Below are 20,597 nucleotides of genomic sequence, written 5' to 3'. Positions count from 1 at the left end.
AATTCAGGGGAAATTTGGACTCTTGAGTTATGATCATCATAAAGTTGGAGTCCAAAGTTGTTTGGCAAAGTCAAAGCAGTCTTTTCTTATCAATTTTTACAGTTGCACGTGGAAGGGATTGGGGATTTATGTGATACAGTTGTGTGTTTTGAGTGTTGTGAGGTGATACAGTCAAAACAATGACCCTTAACCTGCAGTTTTGGCACAAAATAGCAGAATGGGGTTATTTTAGTCAGTAAACGGATAAGTGATACGTAGCCTATGAGAAGAACCCACTGTGTGGACTTTTTCCCTTATTTAAAAATGATGCCAGTTTAAGACATGGGGCGAGGATGAAGACAAAGTTGACCTTGTAAATCATTCTGCCTATTAACAATCTGAAGTCATGAGAAGAAGAAATAACTGGAAGCAGTTAAAGTCAGCTGCCTTTACTTTAAAATAAAGCCAGATGCTACATACACTTTTAAGACCATGTGCTATTTTTTTTTCTTTCTTTTTTTTGCTACACAGTGAAACTACTGGTTTAGTTTACATTTATGTACCATCGTCATAAAAAAAAATCATTTTAAAAAACAATGTAAATCTCAATATTCATGTTCATAGGATTGTTGGTGCCACTGAGCCCTTCTTTAAATTGAGGAAATTCCTCTTCCTTTTTCTCTTGGGAACAGACACAGTGTCACATGTTTCAGGTGGATCACGAAACACAAACAGCCTTCCTTCGGCAGCAGCAGGGCTGGCCGGAGTAGAGCTGGCAGAGGCTGAAGTCATGTAATCCCCTGCAGCGCCATGTAACGTTTCATTCACTGTAGCCCCGACCTTTTCTTCTGCAGTGTCACCCTGCTGCTGTTTAACTATGTCTTCAGCCACAACTGATTTATATATGGGTTGTTGTGCTTTGGTAAAACAGTCCGGCCTTCCTTTCTCTTCGACCAGCCGTGGTTCACCATCTCTTGGAAGCGGAGGACAGGATCTGGGGAGCAGTTTTTCCATCAGACTCTGCCTCTTTTCCTGGACTCTGTGGGGATTTGGAGGACAAAGGAGCTGTTGTTGGTGGGAATAGAGAGTTACCTCATGCATGTGGTCACTGCTGCCCAGCCATGTAACCCCTCTGATGACAGGCTTATTTCACTTCAATAAAATGATCTGTCTATGAAGCTGCTGACCACTGAACTACAAATTAGTCTCAACATCAGGCCTCTTCTGTATGGCAGCTAGTAGCAGAAGACAGAAACGTGTTGAGCTTACCTCTCCGTGTCCACGCTGGAGCTCGGCATATTTCGCATATTTTTATGCACCACGTCTTCCCTCAGTCTGACAGGAAGAAGTCGATTAGACCCCAGGGCACACCTGGTCATAAAGTCATGAACATATTATGAGGCTGTAATTTTGATACAGTCTGCACACAAAGCTAGCTTTGATTATAAAAAAGCTTTGATGACAAGAAATAGACAGTGATGATCCCCTAGCTACATGATATTTTTCATTAACGTCAAAGATACTTAAATACCTTTGTCTTGCATTAATAGAGCACAGTAAGTTGGAGCTGTGAAATAATACTGACAACTTTTTTTTTTTTTTTAGGGAGATAAATATTTAAAATTGCCCATAAACCATCAAATTAAATGTGTGTTGCTTAAAAAGCTTGCTGAATGGACAAAGAGTAAATTATATGCATCATTTGGTTTATCACTGATTACAGCGAGCACTGAAGTAAAAGCAGAGTATGGTCAGCTCAGCAGGGCTTGATAATATAAATGACTACACTGCGTTCAGGGTATTTCAGGAGTTCCTGATGTTTGATTACATATGGAAACACACCACACTCCTACACACATTTACCTATACACTTCAAACCATGTGGAGTGACTGATCAAACTGGGAGGTAACAAACCAGCGGGACAAAGAACAGCAATGGATGAACAAAGCAGCTGAAAATTTGAGATGAATGTTTCTTGACATAACTGGAACTTGATATATTCACTATTGTTTCTAAATTAGCAGAGGATACCGACGAGACATGGTTGATATTTGTCTACATACAGGAAGGAACAGCTCCATGTTTGCACTTTTGTGGAGTTGAGCTCAACTCAGTAGCTAAATCAGATAAGTAAATGCAAACAGTGAAGGTAAGAGATCACCGTTTTGTCTCTTTCAGTGCAGCCATTCACATAATACAAGCACTTTGACTTCTCTCTGTTGCCAGATGCCTTCACGGCTATAAACGGAGTGATCTGAGTCTTAAAAGAGTGGGTAAATGTTATTCTGCAAACAAAAAGAAACAACAGTGATGAAAAGAAAAGAAAAACACATGTCGAGGGTATTGTTCCAAACTGAGCGTTGTCCTTCGGCCAGACAACTCGGATCCAAGGAGACTTCATGCATGAGACATTATTCATCAGCAAACTAATCCAAACTCAGCGGGGGCCAGGCGTGAGTGTTCCAGAGTATCAGGAAGAGAGGGAAATTAAATGATGAGTAAAATCATTTACCTCTCCATCTTGGCTCAGGGAAACGGCTCTTATGTTCAAACAGTATTTGTTATTTAAATGGGAGACAATGCCTGGGGACGGCTGCCGTGGAAACGCTGCTTTTATTTAAATCAGTGACTTCACTTTCTTAAACCACAGAATTTGAATTGTTGAGACTCTGGCTGCACGTTCGAGGCAACGACTTATTCACTGTATTGAAGTTATTTTATTGTTATTTTTTCCAATAAAACAGAGGGGAAAAAGAAACGAACATTAAGCTGAGGACTATTGCATTAAAAAAAAAAGCTTTTGGTAGCTCATGCACATTATTTGGGAACCGAGCTTACGACTTGTTTTGCCAGTTGGAAAAGTCAAACACATTTTGTATGATGATGTCAGCTAAACAAATCGCTATGCCATCTGCGCCGATTTAAGTACAAGAGCAATGTTTGGATACTAGATTAGCGCATCGTGTGGGCACTCAGCACTTAAACAACACTTTTTATGGAGTAAAACGATAACTCTGACGAGGGCTTTTCACGTATGACACAGCTTAGGGGAAATCCTGATGCAGCTCTGCATTTACTGCTGACAGGATGAACAGTTAAGTGTTGATCTTAGGTGCAAGTTTTTGATTATGAAGCCACTTTCTTAGGAGTCAGCTCACAGTATATTAAAGGGGAATTATGCAAGTGTGGTCGCTTTTTTGCTGCCGCTGAGACAAGATCAGGGACACCGGGTCGAAGGCGCTGATCTTGCAAGGTTGGTTTTCAGCCAAGAGATGCTATGGGGAAGGCAGAGAGCCTCCGTTCTTCCTGTAGCAAGTCATTTAACCATAACAGTTACTCTGAAGCTGTTTGATGAATTAATAATTTAAAGGGATAGTTCAACATTTTGGCAAATTGGCCCATTGCCATATTCCTTATGAGATAATAATGGAACGTTACAAGACGGAGTTCTTTTCGAGGTAAATTTATGCAAGACCGCTGATGCGCGTTCCTGTCGAGGGCAGTTTCCGTCTCGTAACGTTCCATTATTATCTCATAGCGTGGTGAAACTGAACTCCACAAGAGGGTTTTGGAGTTGTTGGATTGTGTATTTGATGAGTTTGATGAGGGAAACCAAGAAATCTCATTAGCCTCTGTAGCGTAGCTCTGAGCAGCTCACGGCTCTGCTCCACTGTTCTAAAAATAACTTGCACTGACAATTAAAGGCAACGAACCTACTGCTATGACTGCTATGACTATTGGGATTATGGCAATAGGCCAATTTGCCAAAATGTTGAACCATCCCTTTAAATTTAATTAAAAATCTTGCATAGTTCCTCTTTAAAAGTCTTAATGGAGGAAAGACTGTGCAGGCTGTTTTTGTGTAGGAGTCCAGCACATTTGCGTCCAGTGAACCCACATGTCAACGAGACTTTTACAAGACTGTTTGCCAAACAATAAATGCTGAACCTGGCTCTTACCCGGTCTGTTCCTGTTCTGCCGATGAGGAAACAGGGTGCTGTTTGGGGCAGAGTGCGTCAGTGACGGACAGGAGTTCACTTTCGGGCAGGGTGGGGAGGAGGAGACGCAGGGCCTCCAGGAGAACCTCTGCAGACACTTGACTCTGCTTCACCAGATGAGATGCAAACTCCAGATCCTGGAAAGATGAGCGAGGCAGTGAGCCAAAGGTTTCCTCTACTTCCACAGGCATGCACACAGAAGTGAGGAATTCCCCCATATTTTCCAAACCTTTACTGTTTGTATTCAAGATATCACTGGAAAAAAAACAACCTCTGAATAAAAGCCTGACCTGGTCGCAGTTCGCATAAAGTCTCTTAAGCTCCATTTGTTCTTTTAAATCTTCCATGACTTGATTCTTGGCTGTGATTTCTTGCAATCTGAAAATACCAGAGAGTTTCAACACTACAATTTAATGGTCTGTGTCAACCCACAAAATTCCTCATTACCCCCGAGGTAGCACCAACTCGACAGCTCACCTCTCAGCCAACAGTGTGATGACCTGATCACACTTGTAGAGAGCCTCCTGGAGGATGGATGTCATCCTGCAATCCTGCTGCAGCTGAAACATTCGCTCTTCCTCATTGTCCTCCTCCCTCTCGTCAGAGTCTTCGCTCGCCACGACTCTGGCCTCCTGAGACATTTCCAGGCCGTCCAGCTCCGTCTTGTCTTTCTGAAGCTGTTGCTCCGCTTCCTCTAGACCCTGCAGTTAAAGTCAGAATATCCCTCGTAAATTTTTTTTTGAGAATCACACAATAGTTTGAAGAGGAGCTGGGACAAAGTCATTGTTTTGCGAGTCACAAGTGAATTCTGAAGTCCTAAACTTTGAGTTATGAGTCCCTAACAAGTAATAAATCCATCTTGATGAAATATGATAGTGATAGATCAAATTCAAACACATCACAAATGCTTGTATTCATTTTGTAGAACAAGTTTATGGAAGAATTCATACAAACTAAACAATACAATGATTAATGGAGAAAATAATCAGGAGATTAATCATCAAATAATCATTGATTTCAGTCCTGAGCTCCTCCTCTACTACCTAACACTGCTGCTTTCAATCCTGCTTTCATAATCCATGAGTAATAATAATTCAATGACATCATACATGACAGTGAACATTATTCTTACTGTAAGTACACATTCATGATCATACTTACAAGCTTTTACTTATATAATATTCAAAATGTGCAGCTTTAATACCTTCATCACTGCCCAACGCAACTACTCTTTACCACTCACATTATCAACCTGTCAATTACCAAAACACACCAACTGGACTTGGAATCAAGAAGGGAGTAATATTATCATTGTTTTGCGTGACAAGTTCACTGCTGTAACATTAGCAGTTTGCAGAAATTAATCATCTAATTTCATCTTGTTGTTTCGGGTGAATGTCAAAATGCAAATCTGTGAAGGAACAGATCATTGCAGTACAATGTCAGGGATGGAGTCTGTACTTTGGGAAAGCTCTGCAGTGGGTGCACCGGGGGATGTGGGGAACTACGCTTGTTAAATAACATTGGTTTCAATCTTTGAAAGTTGAAATGAATTGAAGATTCAATTCAAAGCTCAAATCATATACGAGAATCATGTGACTTGAGTCCACATCTCTGGTCTGAACACTTTAATATGCCCTAATCCCATGAGCAGCCATCCAACCATACAGTGGGGTACAACACACACAGCACGAGTAAAGCTTTGCTTACCAAGCAGTGGCTCTGTATACTCTGGGCCATGTCCTGTCTCTCCAGGCTCTTTCTCTCTCTGAGCTGCTGAATGAGCAGGCTGTGCAGAGTGAGCATGGCTCTGGAGGTCTCCAACACTTTGGTCCTCCTCTCAGCCTTCTGGTAGTGGATGGTAGCCATCTGAATGGCCAGGCTATCCGCCTGAGAGCGTAGATCATCCTCCCTCTCTCTCTGCATCTCCTCTAACACCTGCCAAAATCAGAATGGATGAGGACTGTCAGATTTAAATACTCCCTGGCACTAAAAAATGACTTACAGTTCATGTCAGTGGAGTGACAGAACAGCTCCTTTCTCCTCCTTTCCACCTCTCCATCACCTTGGTCATGACACTGCTCTCCATCGCCTTCTCATTCTCAAACAACTGGATCCTGTCTTCAAGACGTTTCTGGAAAGCCAGCAGGTCAGATGTGTCTGTTTTCAGTCTGGCTTTGCTGGTTTTCCCCTTCGACTGCATATTTGTCTGAAAAATAAACCACAATATCCAAAAGGTGGTCGGGAAATGACTCCAACCACAGCACTATGGTGTGATTACAAATGAGACCTCTCTGTGGAGCGCTCTATTATAGCCCTCTATTATTTCTCAATACTCATCCAGTGGCCACACAACTGAAGCTGATCGCAGTGTGGTTTGCACTCGTGGTCGCCATTCTCCAATTCATATTCATAGGAGAATACATTAAATGCACCATTATCTCCTTCTGTGGTTTAATTCACATGGGTTCCTCTCTGAACTTCCTCCAGAACTTTATCAAGAGGAGATTAAGCGAAAACTTATTCCATCAAATCAGTAATTGAGAAGAATTTGGGATGAAGACTAAGGCCGGGTTAAATAAAATCTATTCACAGATCAAACTGATCTTTGATTAATCTGATACCGATCTATAAAACCCAGAGATCTAGCTGTTTGCAATCTCCTGTGGATGTGTGAAGCTGAAACCCCCTTAGTCCCATCTGACCAACTTTCTCACGCAGATAGATTTGGCCATGTGAGAGACAAAAACATGGCAGACATAGCTCCACTGAAGGCGGTGGTCTAGAGCCAACTGTGTGGCTGCACTTTTGATTTCATTTTTGACAGTAAAGAGCTGGAAAAAAGCAAATCCATACTTAAGATGGGTATAAGAAGAAGCAGCCGGGTGTGCTGACCTACACTAGCTCCTGCACAAGGGTATGATAGTAATTTTTAACTTTTTAGGAGTCTTCTAACAATATTCATGTTTTAAATAATCACCAGATTAGAAGAACAATTACAGCATGAGGTCTGAGGATCTCTAACTAAATTAATACGGAATCGAACTGAGTTGTCAACCGTTTTAGCTAGTTTTTAGAAACGCTCTAAAGCTTTATAGAGTTTTATAAAAAAAAAAGTTCTAATGCTTTTAATTTACTATAATTAAAAAAATATAATATAAGAGCTATAATATATATATATCATAAAGCAAGCATGGATAAATGATAGGGTTATTTCACCATGTTAAGTGCAATGATGAGATGATGTGTGATTTGATCAATGTCTTAGACTCAGAAAACAAAAGAGTGGACTCCAGTGTCTTTTGATTACTAAAATCTGTCACCACAGTCAGAAAGCATCTAATTTTACAAACTGAGGCTTTGAAAGAATAAAATCTGAATTCAGTATTGTGTGATTATGTGTCTACCATCTGTTTCTCGCTGTCCTTTCTCCAAGCTGCCAAGGAAGTGTGGAGTTTGGTTCTGGAGACAGCGTGGGGCAGCACCAGGCAGCGGTCCATCACAGACAGACACTTCTGGAACTCCAGTTTCATCCTCAGCCTGTCGTCTTCAGACAGAGTTAGCTGGGACGAACACAAACACCTGGGACAGAAACAGAAAACACCAGAGTTTGACCATGAGACTTTACATAGTTGTGTTGGAACACTTTAATCTAATCCATTTGTCATTCTACATGTTAAAAACACAGAACGAAAAGTGTTACTCAGGACCAGTGAGATAAAGAACTAAAAAGAAGACAATAAATAAGAACCCATATTAGAACTAAAAGCCTATATAATAAATAAATAAATGAATAAAATACATTTTTTGGCAGCGACATGTTGGGTTAGCATGCAGTTATGACGTAAAGTGCAGTACGGTGCAGAGGACCATTATGGAAAGAAGCTGCATATACAGTAAGAATATGAAATATTACTGTATGTGTTTAAATTCCCCTAAATTCATTCACTACACATCATCACTGACCTGAAGTAGGCTCTGTAGTGTGCCCTGATCTCCCTCTGCTCCTGCAGCTCTCTCTCCATGGCTTCCCGCAGAGCCTCCCTGGTGCAGCTCAGGGTGCGTAGGGCTGCCTTGCCGTCCTGGTGCAGCCTCTCCTGTCCCTGCAGGAGAGCGCCTGCGCCTTGTCCCTGGGCCTGTCCTGCTGCTTGCTCTGGTTCTATCTGCAGCAGTGAACGCTGTGTCCCCGGAGGGAGAGATGTCAGCAGAGCCTGGCTTGCAGAAGGCTGAATGGCTTTGACCTCTGCAATGGCACCTTGGATCACACGCATGGTCACCTAGGGAACAGGTAGAGGACCGATACAGGAAGCAAAACAGCGTCAGTCAGGCTCTCAGGTACTATAGTTTTATGTGGGTTTTTAAGTGATGATGATATGACAGAATGGCACCTTGCGAATGTCAGCAGTAGCCTCCTCATCCAGGTTGTTGATGAGCTCAGCTAGCTCCACGCTGTGAGCCGTCAGCAGGGTCTGCCAGCGGTGCAGGTTCTGAGCTACTTCTAACGTTCCCTCCAAAGCCCTGGACAAGCCTGACAGATCCTTCTGTCTCTGCTTGTGAACACTCAACTGGTGACGGTAGAAACAGGATTGAATAAAGGTGTTATTAACTAAGGCCTGAGATATCAATCCACAATTGATTGTTACTACCAAGACCTTAAATATGTGTGTTCTCTTCACCATTTCAGATATGAGCTCCCTCCTCTTCTTAATGAGGCCACAGCGCATGGCTCTTCTCTCTTGGCTCAGAGCCTCGTCCAGTCTCTGCCTCACCATCACTAGCTCTTTCTGGGCCTTCTCCTGCAGCTGGTCGATCTGCTCTGCAGGCACTGTGCTCCCTCTGGTGGAGGAGGAGACAGCATAGCAGGTGAAAACATGGTTCTTGTATAGCTTACTTCTGTTCATTGCTTCTAGTGGGATATAATGTAGGAGAAAAAAACAGATGTCAGAAAAGTATTTTCTTTGTATTCATTTTGCAATTTTTTTTTGCCATTGAAGTATGGACACTCATATTTTGACAGTTTCATTTTGAGTTGACAGCAGCATCATTATGTACATATTGTTTTTTTTTTTTAATATGGTGCATTCATCCTTTTCTAAATGATGTTATAAAATCTGTATTTTGTATAGCATGTATATATACACACACCACCTGACAAATTGAATCACTTTAAATTTAAGATTATCAAGATGAAAAATGTTAATATAGCTCTGGACTCCTACAGTGATCACTGACCTCCTGATGTTCATGAACCAGCTGTCCAAGTTGCTGGAGGTGCTGGAGAATGTGTCAGCGATCAGGCCGTTGAGGCTGTGGAGACTGTGCACCAGGAACTTCCTCTGTGCATGGCGCTCAGCCAGAACAAAGCGCTGATTGGCGAGGACCACATCCAGAACTTCTTCTAACTGATCCTGGAGAAAAAAAAAGTTGCATTGTTATAACAAAATAGTATTTCAATTTGCACAGGTTCAAGTGGAAATCAACTCTGGTTGTCCACCTGACAGGTAAAGTAATCATGCTGAAGACTCTTGGCTGTGCTCTTATCCAGCTCTCCCATCCTGGTGGCTTCCTCCAGCTCCTCTGAGAAGATCTTGTGCAGCTCCACCCGGCGCCACTCGATGATCTGCCTCTGGACCTTCGCTGATGCTCCTTCATGTCGGACCAACAGGAGGCGCTGCAGCTGACTCTGGCTCATTTTGTGCAGCTTCTCCAGGAGGACACTGCACTGGAGGAGCTCCTACCAATATTACAAAAAGGTTTAAGTGAGATGATAGAAAACTAAACAAATTAGCAAATATGACAACTTGCCGTTACCTGTTGGTCTGCATGTTGACACAGCAGCTCGGCCTGGGCTTTCTCAGCCGCTTCCCTGCAGTGCTCTGTTTCCATTTCTTCCCGAGTCTCCAGGTTGCACTGGCCAGCCAGGGCAGCCATGCGGGCCCCACGCTCCTCCTTCAACCGCCCCTCCATGCCTAGTAGCTGTCCATGGAGCACACTGAGGAGCCTCTGCTGAGCCTGGGTGCTGGCCTGGCCCCGGGCCCTCAGGCCACCCAGCAGGGAGGATATCACATCCTTGTAGATCTGAATCCGGGTGGCCTCCAGGTTGTTGGTGGCGCGTAGCAATGTTGACATTTCAAGGCTTATTGGGATAAAATGCACATTACCCAGAGTAAGCCTTTATGTTAACTTCCTTTTTAGTGGTGATTTTGGTCATTTTTTGCTAAACTAAAGGACATCAACATCATGACAGAAAAAAACAATTGATTCTTGACTGCAGCTCCACTCACTTCTCCAAAGCCTGGTGCATGTTCTGAGGATCCTCAAGCACCATGATGTCCACCATCTTGTCTTCAAATGTTGCCTCATCCTTCACCGTCTCGCTCATGTTGCAGTCTGCATACTCTGGGTCGGAGTCCCTTCTTTTTCTCTGAGCAAAGAAAATATTCAAAAGTAATATATTATACATGAGCTAAATCAGCTCGCAAAATAGGCTGATGCTAGTTTGAGAGAGCATTTTTCATTCCCCTTTTAAAATGCACAATAAGAAAGGTATGATGATTGACATCAGTCTGTCATTACAATTGACTAGAACAAAGCACATAAGAGTTTTAATGTCTATAATACCCTTTGCTGAAGAAGGTTTAGCCTGGTTCTGAGACCTATCAGGTTCATGGCCAGAAACCCAAGTGACAGCAGCACCAAAATGATGAAGAACCCAGCAACAAATCCAGCAAAATGGACACCGTGGTTAGGATAGATCTAACATGATGAGCAGAAACATTGAGAAATTACTTTTGGGAATATTTTACAACAAAAATATGATGTATACAACTGCAAGTGTGTTTCCCAGACAGGAACAGGACAGGTACTGTATATGTATGTGCATTCAGCTTACCTTGTCAGTGGAGTTCACCCTCAGGGTTAGATTAGCTGTTAATGGACCAAACATGCTGACATCATTCTGTGGAGTAAAAAAAAAACAAAAAAACGTAAAGTACCTAGACAGCAACCTGATCTGATTTTGCTAAATATTATAGTAGTGAAATTAATACTTTGGTTTTACTAAGTTGTCATTTTAAGAACCCACTTTTTCAGATAAAGAGAAAAAATTGAGTCAAGGAAAATACCTGTGAGGCATTAGAGAAGGTAAGAAAGGCTGGAAGGTCCAGGACTTCACTCTTATGACTCCTTATGTGAGCAGTATAATTGACAACAATCTGAGAGCCAGCTGAAGAATAAAAAACAATAATATACAAAGTAAAAAAAAAAGCTCAACCCAGACATGCTTGTAAATCATTTACAATATTTAGATTCCCAGACCTACCAGACAGTGAATCAATGGCAAATGTCTGGTAGCCTCTTTCTACCATTCGTCCTTCTGTTTTTAGTGGGATTATTCCAGAAAGGGAGTCACGAATCGCCACCTGAGACAGGTTGGTACCACCAACTGGGCTCATGTTGTGTATGACCAGGAAGAATGTCAGCTGAGGGGGGTCAGTGTCAAGCTTCACCTGATAACCAAGTAATGGAGGAGGAGAATAAAACACTGGATGGCTGATTCTTCATGTTTGCTAACACAATAAAGATAGTTGAGCAGAATATATATGTTGGAATGAAGTACAAACATGTAAAATGACCTTAAACAATATGTTTATGTACCTGAGCACACTTGTGAAATTTTACTCCAAATGCAGATGGAGGTGCCACACTCTGAATCTGCAATGACATTGAAAGCATTACATTGTTAGTCTTTACGTCATACTTAAAATTAAAATTTAATTTATAATGTGAACACCCACCTGGGGCAGAATGTGGCCTGGGATGAATCTGGTGAGTGTGCTTCTGCGGACCCGGGGCTTCACCATGTTTGACATGTAGGTAAATGATGAGTACAGGACAGAGTGTCCCAACGGACCAGATGGAGCTGAGGAAGACAGGGGGAGCTCTGCAGAAAACACCATTGGCCATTTAATTTCCATTGTAGTATTCAAATGTGGATATTCGATCTCAAAATCATATGTGGACATAATGCATTTTCAGAAGCCTCACTGGACAGCATTCAGCGACCAAGTAGTATGTAATTATGTAAGTCTAATTTTGTAATGTATTGTATTGTTAATGCATGATAATAAGACATAAGAACAAACCATCCATCCTTAACAACATCAGCTCTGCTGTTCTCCCACTGGGGTCATGGTGCATTACATGGATACTGGAGGAACTCTGACAGTGGAAAAGGATGCAATCAATAAAACACAATTAAAATGGTTTAACATCTCCAAAGGACAACCCAGCTTTATCCAGTGGCAGTCTACAGTAGGCACCAGTTGGCACAGTGGACATTATACAAATAAAAATGCATGAATTGGTTTAGTAAATTAGCTAACAACAAAATAACTTTTATGTAACGTAATTTTCAGGATACACACCAAGACGTTAGTAGGAACTTCTGCTAGACAGATTAATTTAACTTACACCTTCACCGGAGGAGAGACTGGGGATGTTACACTAGTTTGGGGTTTAATAACATAGGAACAGTGACTTTTATCATGGGCATACTCACCTCCTGCTGTGGAGGAGGTGGTGAGGTTGTTGTGTACCATGATGTGTCCTGAGACGTTACGTTACCGTTAAAACACGGTTGACATCCTGCACTGTGCTCCAACACACCGGCACGCCGCGTCTCACGCCGGGTCACATCGTTACACCGGCGGGAACACAAACCAGTGACCAAGAACGGCGTTTGGACATTCAAGATAAACAATAGTATCGTGACCCTCGTTGCGATAAAGTGTACATAAAGCATCAGTGAGTTGGTGTGCCGCTCCTGCCGAGGAGAGCCGCTAGCTAACTGGCTGCATTTTGTCTGGATGTAGTTAAAATCCACCGCGGTGAAAACATTCCCACAGCCGTTACTTCAGAAACATCAACCACAGCGGCGTCTCTGTCGAACAACAACATCTTATTAGTGAGTTAATATCTCAAGAGAATTTACGGACGTCGTTTCAAAGACTTATCCACGAACGGGAGATGTATAATCACGTCGGAAAACTCGGAAAACATTTCCAAAACTTTGCAGGAACGGGGCTCCTCCTCGGCGAACGTTAAGATCAACAACGTGCGGCCTACTTCCGTTCGTAGCTTTCAAATTAAAAGTGTGTAGGCGAGCATGAATGGTATGCGGTTTTTTAAAATAATTATACATATGCTAAGAAAGTGCCTTTCTGTCAAAAAATTGCTTTATGTATTTGTGTTAATGTTGTTACTGAAGGAAATCCGCAAAATATTCTACTACGGATTATTGTTGTGATTTATTTTGAAGGGCACTGCCTGTATTTCCGCCCTAATAGCCGTTAGCTCGCTCCTCTTGTTAAATCACTGCCCACCCGTTTTTCTTTAGGAAAAACTTTTCTCTCTCTCGTTTTTTCCATCAAGAGGTTTATTTTTTCAAGCTGTAGTTTAGTCATGTTAAAATTTAAAACAAATTACAAAGAAAAAAACATCAAAATAACTTATAATATAAGGAGCTAAGTTGCTGTCTTCTTTTGAAATGAGGTGACCGTTAAGATAAGTTTGATGTCGGCTTTCCTCCTGCAAGAAGGCTAACTAACACATGTTCAGTTTTCCTACAGTTTGGTGAGTTTGTTGTTGTGAGATGGCAGGGCAGGAACAGATGCCGCCGGAGTGCGATGTAGATGTCCCGGTAATTTTCGCCGAGTCGTTGTACGTGTATACGGAGCTGTTAACGGTGGCCACGGTGTGTGGAGGGCTGTCGGGACTGTTGGCCGCTGCCCTCCTCTATGTCTACTGCCTGAAGCCTCTGCTGTTGACGAGACAAGTAAGTTAAGCAAATGCAACACACAGCTCTCATCTCATCCCATCCACTTAAAGTCTCTGTCTTTATGCCTTATTATGAGTCTATTATGTTCCATCTTTGACTTCTCATCCCCCTCGTATTATCCCATTAGGGTTACAATGCAAGGAGGCTGCTTGAACCTGATGACGGGGAGTTAGACAACAACCAAAGTGACTGTGTCAGCAACAGCAGAAAGGAGGCTGCAAGTGGTACCATTAATGAAAAAGTACGTGAACTGTGTTGTAGCTGCAAGTTTAGTACCCCCAGGTGGATCAGATCTGCTCTGGTGAAATGATGGTGAAGTGATGCTGTAAGTGCTTGGAAATGACACACAAGTGACTGTTGTATACATTTGTTTTTGTACTAATTGATTCCCCCACTAACCATTTTAATCTCCTTTGCTCACTGACCAGGAGAAGAAGCAGCCACCCATGAACAGTGATGTGGCTGCATTTGCATCCAGAGCAAAGGTGGTTTATCCCATCAACCAGAAATACAGAGTAAGCTCATGCATACATAATGGGATAATGTGTTAATTTGTTTAAACTTTGCAGAGGTGTCTGGTCTATAATGTTATGATGTCATGTCGCAAACTACACAGTGATGAACATAGTATTTGTACAAGTAATTAGAAATACTGTGCCCCCTGATAAGACTGTATTAAAAAAAGCTTCCCTGCCATTTTTCAGCCTTTAGCAGACGGAGCATCCAACCCGTCACTACATGAGCACTCCAAGTTGCCAGCGATGCCTAATGAGGAGTCATCCTCCTCCTCAGACGGAGAGTCTCTGAGCCAAGAGCAGGACAACGACGACAGCAGTCAGTTCATCTCCTCCTCTCTGGTCCCTAAGAGCCTGCAGAACCAGAGCTTCACCAGGGTCTCACACTACCCTCACACATTCACACAAACAGGGTAGGAGTCACTGGGGTCTCCAAATGTTCAGCCACAACCGTAAACCTCAACCAAGTATGCAGCAAGAGTTGAAAGTGATTATATACTCTTTGTTATCTCTGCAGTTTTGAAGGTAGAATCAGCCTTTACTGTTTGGCCCTGCACGATATACAACAGCACTGCTCTCAGCTTCAGGAGGAAAAATATCTGGTGAGTGTTTGTTTATATTTATTAATAAGTAATAAGGATAAGAATTATTACTGATTATTATGTGCTAACAAACACACATTCATATATGTATATTATAAAGTTCTATTTTTTATTTGTGGTATAGATTTTCCTTCAAATGATGAAACTAATCTTCAGTTGCCGATTTCCAAAAGACAAAGGCGACGTTGACTTCTGCAAGGATATTCTTCAACTGCAGGAAAAGGTTAAGTCAAATGGCTCTTTCTGACGAATGGGGTTTAGTATTTATCGTATGCTCTTTGTTGTATAATGAGTTGCTATTTCTCACAGTTACATTCACTTGATTTACTGTGCACTAAGACACTGATGTATAGGAAAGTAAACGTTGTAATTTGTTATCTTAGGAACTAAATGGGCTTAAGAAACAGTTGCCATCAGGCCAAACAGCGACTGAGAAGAATGACGACGTTCCCTGTACGCTGGAGGAGATTGAGAGGGCCCAGAAAGATCTCCTCGAACGTGGCCTCCAAACGGTACAAATCAAGAGACAAAAAACAGTTACACACATGTTAATAATATGTTGGGGTTATTAGATCACCTTTGTTGATGGAGAAAATAATGTTTCTTCACAGTCCAAAGGTTTCAGCAAGCAGGTGGAGGACTTATGTCAGAATCTGCTGAGGAAGACCAGCATTTTCTCTCCAGATGAGGCCCAGGAGGTGAATCTCTCTCTCATCCAAACTCTTTTATCAGTGGAGCATCACCTGGTGAACGCGCAAGAAGAAGACCTGAAAGTAAGACAAACAAGCTGTTGGTTGGCAAACCATTTATTTGACATTTCATCACTTGTGTCTTTATTTGAAAACTGGATGGTTGAATTTGTCTCAATCTCCTAGAGAATACAGCAGAAGCTGCTGTGGTGGGAGGAGCTGACTGGGCTCCTTCAGTCCCAACCCGCGCTGCTCAAGCGGGAAGTGTCTCTGAGGCAGAGTTTAATAGCCACAACACTGGAGCAGCTGACGAGCGATGACATCTTGACCTTTAGCCACATGGAAAAGATCCTTTCAGAGGTTCAGGCCACTCTGACTGAAGGCCTTCAACAGTGCACTGAAGGTAATACACCTAAAATAAAGTAAAACAATGGTTTCAGTTTTATCTGAGAAAATCAAACGAAGAACAATCAGGTCAAAAAGAAAACAAAGAAGATTGACGGCATTTTATAGGTTAAGAAAATTGATTGTAAAAGGGAAAACAGGGAAAAAATAATCATTGTGTAGTAACACAGATGCCCACAGGCTGACTGTGGTCTGGAAGTGTGTTAGATTACACTTAACTAGTTTCTGGTGGCAGGTAGCAGTGGACAATGTCTAGCCTACTTTTCAAACTTATATGACGTACTTTCTCAAAATAGACCATTTTCTGGGAATCCTCCTTAGCGCCTTAAATAAGGTCAGGTTCTTTCAGGACACCACTGAATACGCCCATTACTGCATCTCAGACTCTCATGCAACATCTTTCAGACTTACTGCTGTCCTACTGTGTAATCAAAAACACACAAAGGTGTGGCTACTGACAATTTACTTGTTTGTTGTTTTTTGACAACTGGCTAAACCTGGATAAGGCAACTTGTATCTTATAGAGAAAGACTGTTAAATTATTTAACTATTTGCATCAATAATACAACTTTTTTTTATCTGTCCTTTAGAGTATGATGTGCCATTGTTTATTAAGTTGTCACTCATGCCTTTTATTCAGTATGAGAACAAGCCATTGAGTCATCATTTGTATAATACTCAATCAGTTGGCTGAGCAGCTATTAATAACAATGCAAGACCAGTCGATCTAAATGTTGATCTGTAATGCTCCAGAGTGCACACGAAAGACCAAGGAGCTGGTGGATGACAGGTGCAGCAAAATGGAGGCCAAGCGGAAGAAGCTTCAGAGGAGCCAGAGCAAGGAAAAGAGCCGCACCCTGGAATCAATACAGACTCACAATGACCTACAGCAGCTCACCAAGGTCAGAGCAGTTTGCCTCCATTAGGTTAATATGTAGAACAAGAATCACATAATAGACAGGCAAAGTAACTGGCTGGAGATCCCTGCAGTTAATTAATTTTTATGCGACACACATAAGACCCTTGTGCTTCATAATTGTCTTTTCTGACTCTTCATTCACTTTTCTAGTCTTAGTTTCACTATTAGTTGTTAGTGTGTAGGTAAAGAATCTAAATCTATCGACATCTGTATTGTCACCTTTCCTCCAGGTGTACCAGGAGCTGCTGGTGAAACACAGGCAGCAGATTTCTGATCTGGAGCTGCAGCAGGAGAACAGGGTTGCTGATGCTCTCTGTGACCTTTGGAGGGTGAACAAAAACCTAATACTATAAACAGTATTATGGGAAAGCATGTGTATGTACATAAATCTACAACTCTCACATAAAACCCTGCTTCTTCAGAAATGTCGTGCCTCCTGGGCTAAGAAGCTGGAGGAGCTAGCCAAGGACATCGTTCTGGCTGCAGTCTCTGCCCAATCAAAACTCTCTGCTGAGCGCTGTAAGAAGCTGTGGTTGGATCTGGAGCAGGAGCTGACTGCACAGCTGCAGCAGGCCGAGGGCTCTGTCAAGCTGCAGCTGGACGACATGAGGGCTCAGCTGGATAAAGATGGACAGGTAGACAGACACCATGTGGTTCATTTTATGTCCATTTTGTCTCCTCTAGTGGTGCTTGGCAGCTCAATCTTCTCAGTACTTTACTTTCATCTTTTAACATTGTTTCACGTTGTTTTATGGATAAATCACAAGTCCCTGGGGTATTTACTAAGAGATGGGAGTTTAATTTTTCAAAATGCTTTTCACTGCTTCTAAGTGAGCCTCTTTTTCTGTAGGTGTGGAGTGAGGAGATGGCTCTGGTGCAGGCCTGTCTCAAACACCTGAGTGAACAGCAGACGAAGATCCTCCAAGACATGGTGGCCAGACAGAGCTACTCACTGAACAGGTCAGACAGGAGGATGTGACCAAATGTGTTTTACTGCATGTCGATTTCAGGTTGTGAAAGGCGGCCTGGAGTAAATAAAACTATGTTTGCACTAATGTGGGTCAATTCACTTATATCCAAATCCATTTTTACGAGGCACGGTGAAATAATGCAATTTGATCCTGTCCTCAGTCAAGTGGGGAAGCTGATAGAGAAGAAACATGAGCACCTGTTGGTGGCGGTGCAGCGCTGCTTTGTGGTCAGACACTTCTGTCTGCACATGCTGAAGGAGATGAGGCTGTCCAAGCTGAAGGTCCTCTCTCAGACTGATTTCAGAGCCACGCTCATGGAGGACCCCAGTAAAAGCCAGCCCTGTGTCAGCTCTACTCTCAAGGTAGGAAAAACACATGTAAAGAGCAGTGAGTCTGAGTAATAATGACAGAATCTTTTCATTTTTGTGATAATTTTGAGTTTTCTCAGGCACCCTTAGTAGACAGTGTGCTGTGACTGATTACAGAACAGCAGTGCCAGCCTGGCAGAGAGGCATCTGGGTCCAGAGAGTCAGTTGGTGGGCCACAGCTTCCAGCAGGAGTTCCTCTCTGAACTGGAGACGGGAATGGAGCTGCTGCAGAGCCACGCACAGCTGGTGCTCGGCAACGCCCTCAGCTACGCCATCCAGCAGCTGATGGAGATCATAGAGTCAGACACCTCTCCAAAATCAGATGATGGCTTGAAGGTATAATATTGGATTAAGGTGTGAGGAGGATTATGAAGAATCTCTCATAAATCAAATGAGTGTTTATGTATGTGTGTGTCATTAGTTGGTTTTGTCAAGAAAATTGGAAATTTTCCTCCTTTGTTTTTATCTCATTAGCACCACCTGATCGAGGTGGCATCAGAGAGCGTATATTTGACCAAAGATTCTCTCACCACACTGGTCCGAAGCTACTTCTCCCACCAACAGGACATCGCCAAAAAACTGCACCAGGATCAGTCAAACGTAAACATCGGTGAGATGAGGATCACATATGCACATCAGTATCTGTATCAAGACAGATTCTATATTGGGTGTTAAGTTTCTCACAATGGAAGCACTGTGTTTCATTATTGAATCATGATATAGTTCAATGATTAAACCTTTGTTGTTGTATCCTCTGTGCCTGCTGCTTTGGTATTTCATTTACTTATTAAGGCAGGCTGAATCGAGTGGACAGTAGAGAAATAGAAAACAGTAGCTATGTCAATACATACTGCTTCAATACACCATGTAAATACTAACCATCACAGTATACTGTTTTACAAGTTAGTATTTGCCTTATTTCTTCTGCGTTCTGCCTGACATGTCATTTATTTTGTGGACTTTATAATGTAAACACTAAAAATCTGCTTTGAATCTTTATGAAATCTGGACTTTGAGACTCAATAACAATTTTAGGTCGACCAAACATTAAATATTACGTGTTAACTTCACTGTTTTGAACTTTTTCCTTCAGAGGTGGAAGAGACTCGGGAGAGCAGCAGTCAGCTGAAGCGAGCCTTGCAGAGAGAGCTGGTGAACTGGGGCAAAAAACCCACCTCTGCTGAATTTCAACAGAGGTACAACAACCCTGGAAGTGCTGACAACGTTTTGGAAGTGGGAGGGGGCGGGAGTATATTTCTGAGTGTTTCTTTTTTTATGTGTGTGCTTAGGGTTGAACTCCACAAAAGGAAGGTGTTAGAGCTGTGTGACGTGGAACAGGAGACGATGTACGAGGAACTGAAGCGGAAGAAAGTGGTCCAAGATCAAACCATGGAAAAGATCAAAATGCAGCTACAGGTTTGTATGGTTATGTTTTTTGGTGTATATTTACAATCCAGCACAGTTATTTTCTGTAAACACTGTTGTTGTGTCCATTAGGAGGCAGAAGAAAACTTCATAACTGAGCTGGCAGACCTGGCCCGGGTTTCCCTCCACAGTCCAGAACCAGAACCCAGTGGTGAAGAAGACAACGCAGGTGAGCAGCGCTACACTGGAGAATAAAAATCTAGTTTACACTCACTGAATGTCACCGCTCTGTTTCCTGACCTGTGCGACGCTGTATTTCCCCAGGTGATCCGAGTGCCACCATACTGGACCTGCTAGCCCTGAACCCAGCACTAGATCCAGCCTTGAATCCTTCACTGACTCCAACCATTGTAACTCCGGCAGCAAAATCAAAACCAAAGAAGAAACTAGAGCAAGAGTCTCATTGAAGCTGAAATCTTTTCACATGTTCGTACAGCAATGTCCTGTAAAAATTGTATCTTCTTTTTTTTATATAATTGTTGGTCCCACTACTTGTCTGCTGGGATCAATGTTGTTATAAAGGTACCTCTAAGTATTTCTATGAATGTTTTTCTTGAAAGTTACTAAAAATTTAGTAATAATAACAAAGGCAATCCAATTAAATCCATATTTTTTGTAAAATGTGCCATTAAATTATTTAACAGATTCTCTTTTGAGTGCATTTTGCAATTTTTTTTCCTGATACACAGAGCTGCAGTGCTACAGGCCTAAAAGTACCACATTATTTTCCTACATCTAAACCCACATTGCTTTTCATACCACGGCTCATTCACCGCATTGATTCCCATTGACTGCTCAGCACACGGGATGATGGATGTGCTCCTCTGTGAGTTGTCCGATGAATTAGAGATGTCCATCCTGATTGTAGCAGAGTGCTACTACTCAGC

At 42.2% G+C, this 20,597-nt stretch overlaps 2 protein-coding genes across 5 annotated transcripts; one reads left to right on the top strand and one right to left on the bottom strand.

Annotated features, from left to right (window-relative positions):
* Positions 1-412: 412 nt before the first annotated feature.
* On the bottom strand, positions 413-13,403 carry LOC146987034 (limbin-like). Of its 2 annotated transcripts, XM_085775991.1 has the most exons (23): positions 12,539-13,403; positions 12,123-12,198; positions 11,775-11,920; positions 11,635-11,691; positions 11,300-11,486; positions 11,103-11,203; positions 10,871-10,936; positions 10,600-10,734; positions 10,263-10,402; positions 9,790-10,114; positions 9,473-9,712; positions 9,211-9,386; positions 8,655-8,814; positions 8,367-8,543; positions 7,945-8,255; positions 7,386-7,560; positions 6,044-6,187; positions 5,689-5,916; positions 4,456-4,679; positions 4,269-4,356; positions 3,940-4,115; positions 1,249-1,350; positions 413-1,018 (listed from the first exon to the last, which is right to left on the bottom strand). In XM_085775991.1, exons 1-23 carry the CDS (start codon positions 12,779-12,781, stop codon positions 598-600), a joined length of 4,098 nt encoding a protein of 1,365 aa, XP_085632117.1. In that variant the 5' UTR covers positions 12,782-13,403; the 3' UTR covers positions 413-597. The 2 variants fall into 2 exon arrangements, with proteins under 2 accessions (XP_085632117.1, XP_085632116.1); XM_085775990.1 differs by lacking the exon at positions 10,600-10,734 and having other exon boundaries at positions 12,539-12,995.
* evc (EvC ciliary complex subunit 1) lies at positions 13,338-20,357 on the top strand. Of its 3 annotated transcripts, none has more exons than XM_085775995.1 (21): positions 13,338-13,429; positions 13,608-13,813; positions 13,944-14,057; positions 14,245-14,331; positions 14,521-14,744; positions 14,849-14,933; positions 15,058-15,156; positions 15,317-15,445; positions 15,545-15,706; positions 15,809-16,025; positions 16,781-16,929; positions 17,177-17,275; positions 17,369-17,581; positions 17,797-17,906; positions 18,078-18,279; positions 18,403-18,621; positions 18,760-18,895; positions 19,379-19,481; positions 19,575-19,701; positions 19,783-19,879; positions 19,975-20,357. In XM_085775995.1, exons 2-21 carry the CDS (start codon positions 13,631-13,633, stop codon positions 20,115-20,117), a joined length of 2,898 nt encoding a protein of 965 aa, XP_085632121.1. In that variant the 5' UTR covers positions 13,338-13,429; positions 13,608-13,630; the 3' UTR covers positions 20,118-20,357. The 3 variants fall into 3 exon arrangements, with proteins under 3 accessions (XP_085632121.1, XP_085632120.1, XP_085632118.1); XM_085775994.1 differs by having other exon boundaries at positions 13,393-13,530; positions 13,597-13,813; XM_085775992.1 differs by having other exon boundaries at positions 13,396-13,530.
* The last annotated feature ends 240 nt before the right edge of the window (positions 20,358-20,597 follow it).

Source organism: Trachurus japonicus, chromosome 5 (genome assembly GCF_045865225.1).
Source record: "Trachurus japonicus isolate A0001 chromosome 5, Traja_1.0".
Lineage (NCBI taxonomy): Eukaryota > Metazoa > Chordata > Actinopteri > Carangiformes > Carangidae > Trachurus > Trachurus japonicus.
This window is presented reverse-complemented; position numbering and strand designations above follow the sequence as displayed.

Excerpts from the sequence above, each read along its gene's own strand:
- LOC146987034 (XM_085775991.1), bottom strand. The coding sequence starts at position 12,781 with ATGCTTTATGTACACTTTATCGCAACGAGGGTCACGATACTATTGTTT. Across the intron at positions 10,115-10,262 it reads ATGCACCAGGCTTTGGAGAA|CCTTGAAATGTCAACATTGC; the intron begins GTGAGTGGAGCT and ends TATCCCAATAAG. Across the intron at positions 4,116-4,268 it reads TTTATGCGAACTGCGACCAG|GATCTGGAGTTTGCATCTCA; the intron begins GTCAGGCTTTTA and ends TCATCTTTCCAG.
- evc (XM_085775995.1), top strand. The coding sequence starts at position 13,631 with ATGGCAGGGCAGGAACAGATGCCGCCGGAGTGCGATGTAGATGTCCCG. Across the intron at positions 14,934-15,057 it reads TTCAGGAGGAAAAATATCTG|ATTTTCCTTCAAATGATGAA; the intron begins GTGAGTGTTTGT and ends TTTGTGGTATAG. Across the intron at positions 17,907-18,077 it reads CAGAGCTACTCACTGAACAG|TCAAGTGGGGAAGCTGATAG; the intron begins GTCAGACAGGAG and ends TCCTGTCCTCAG.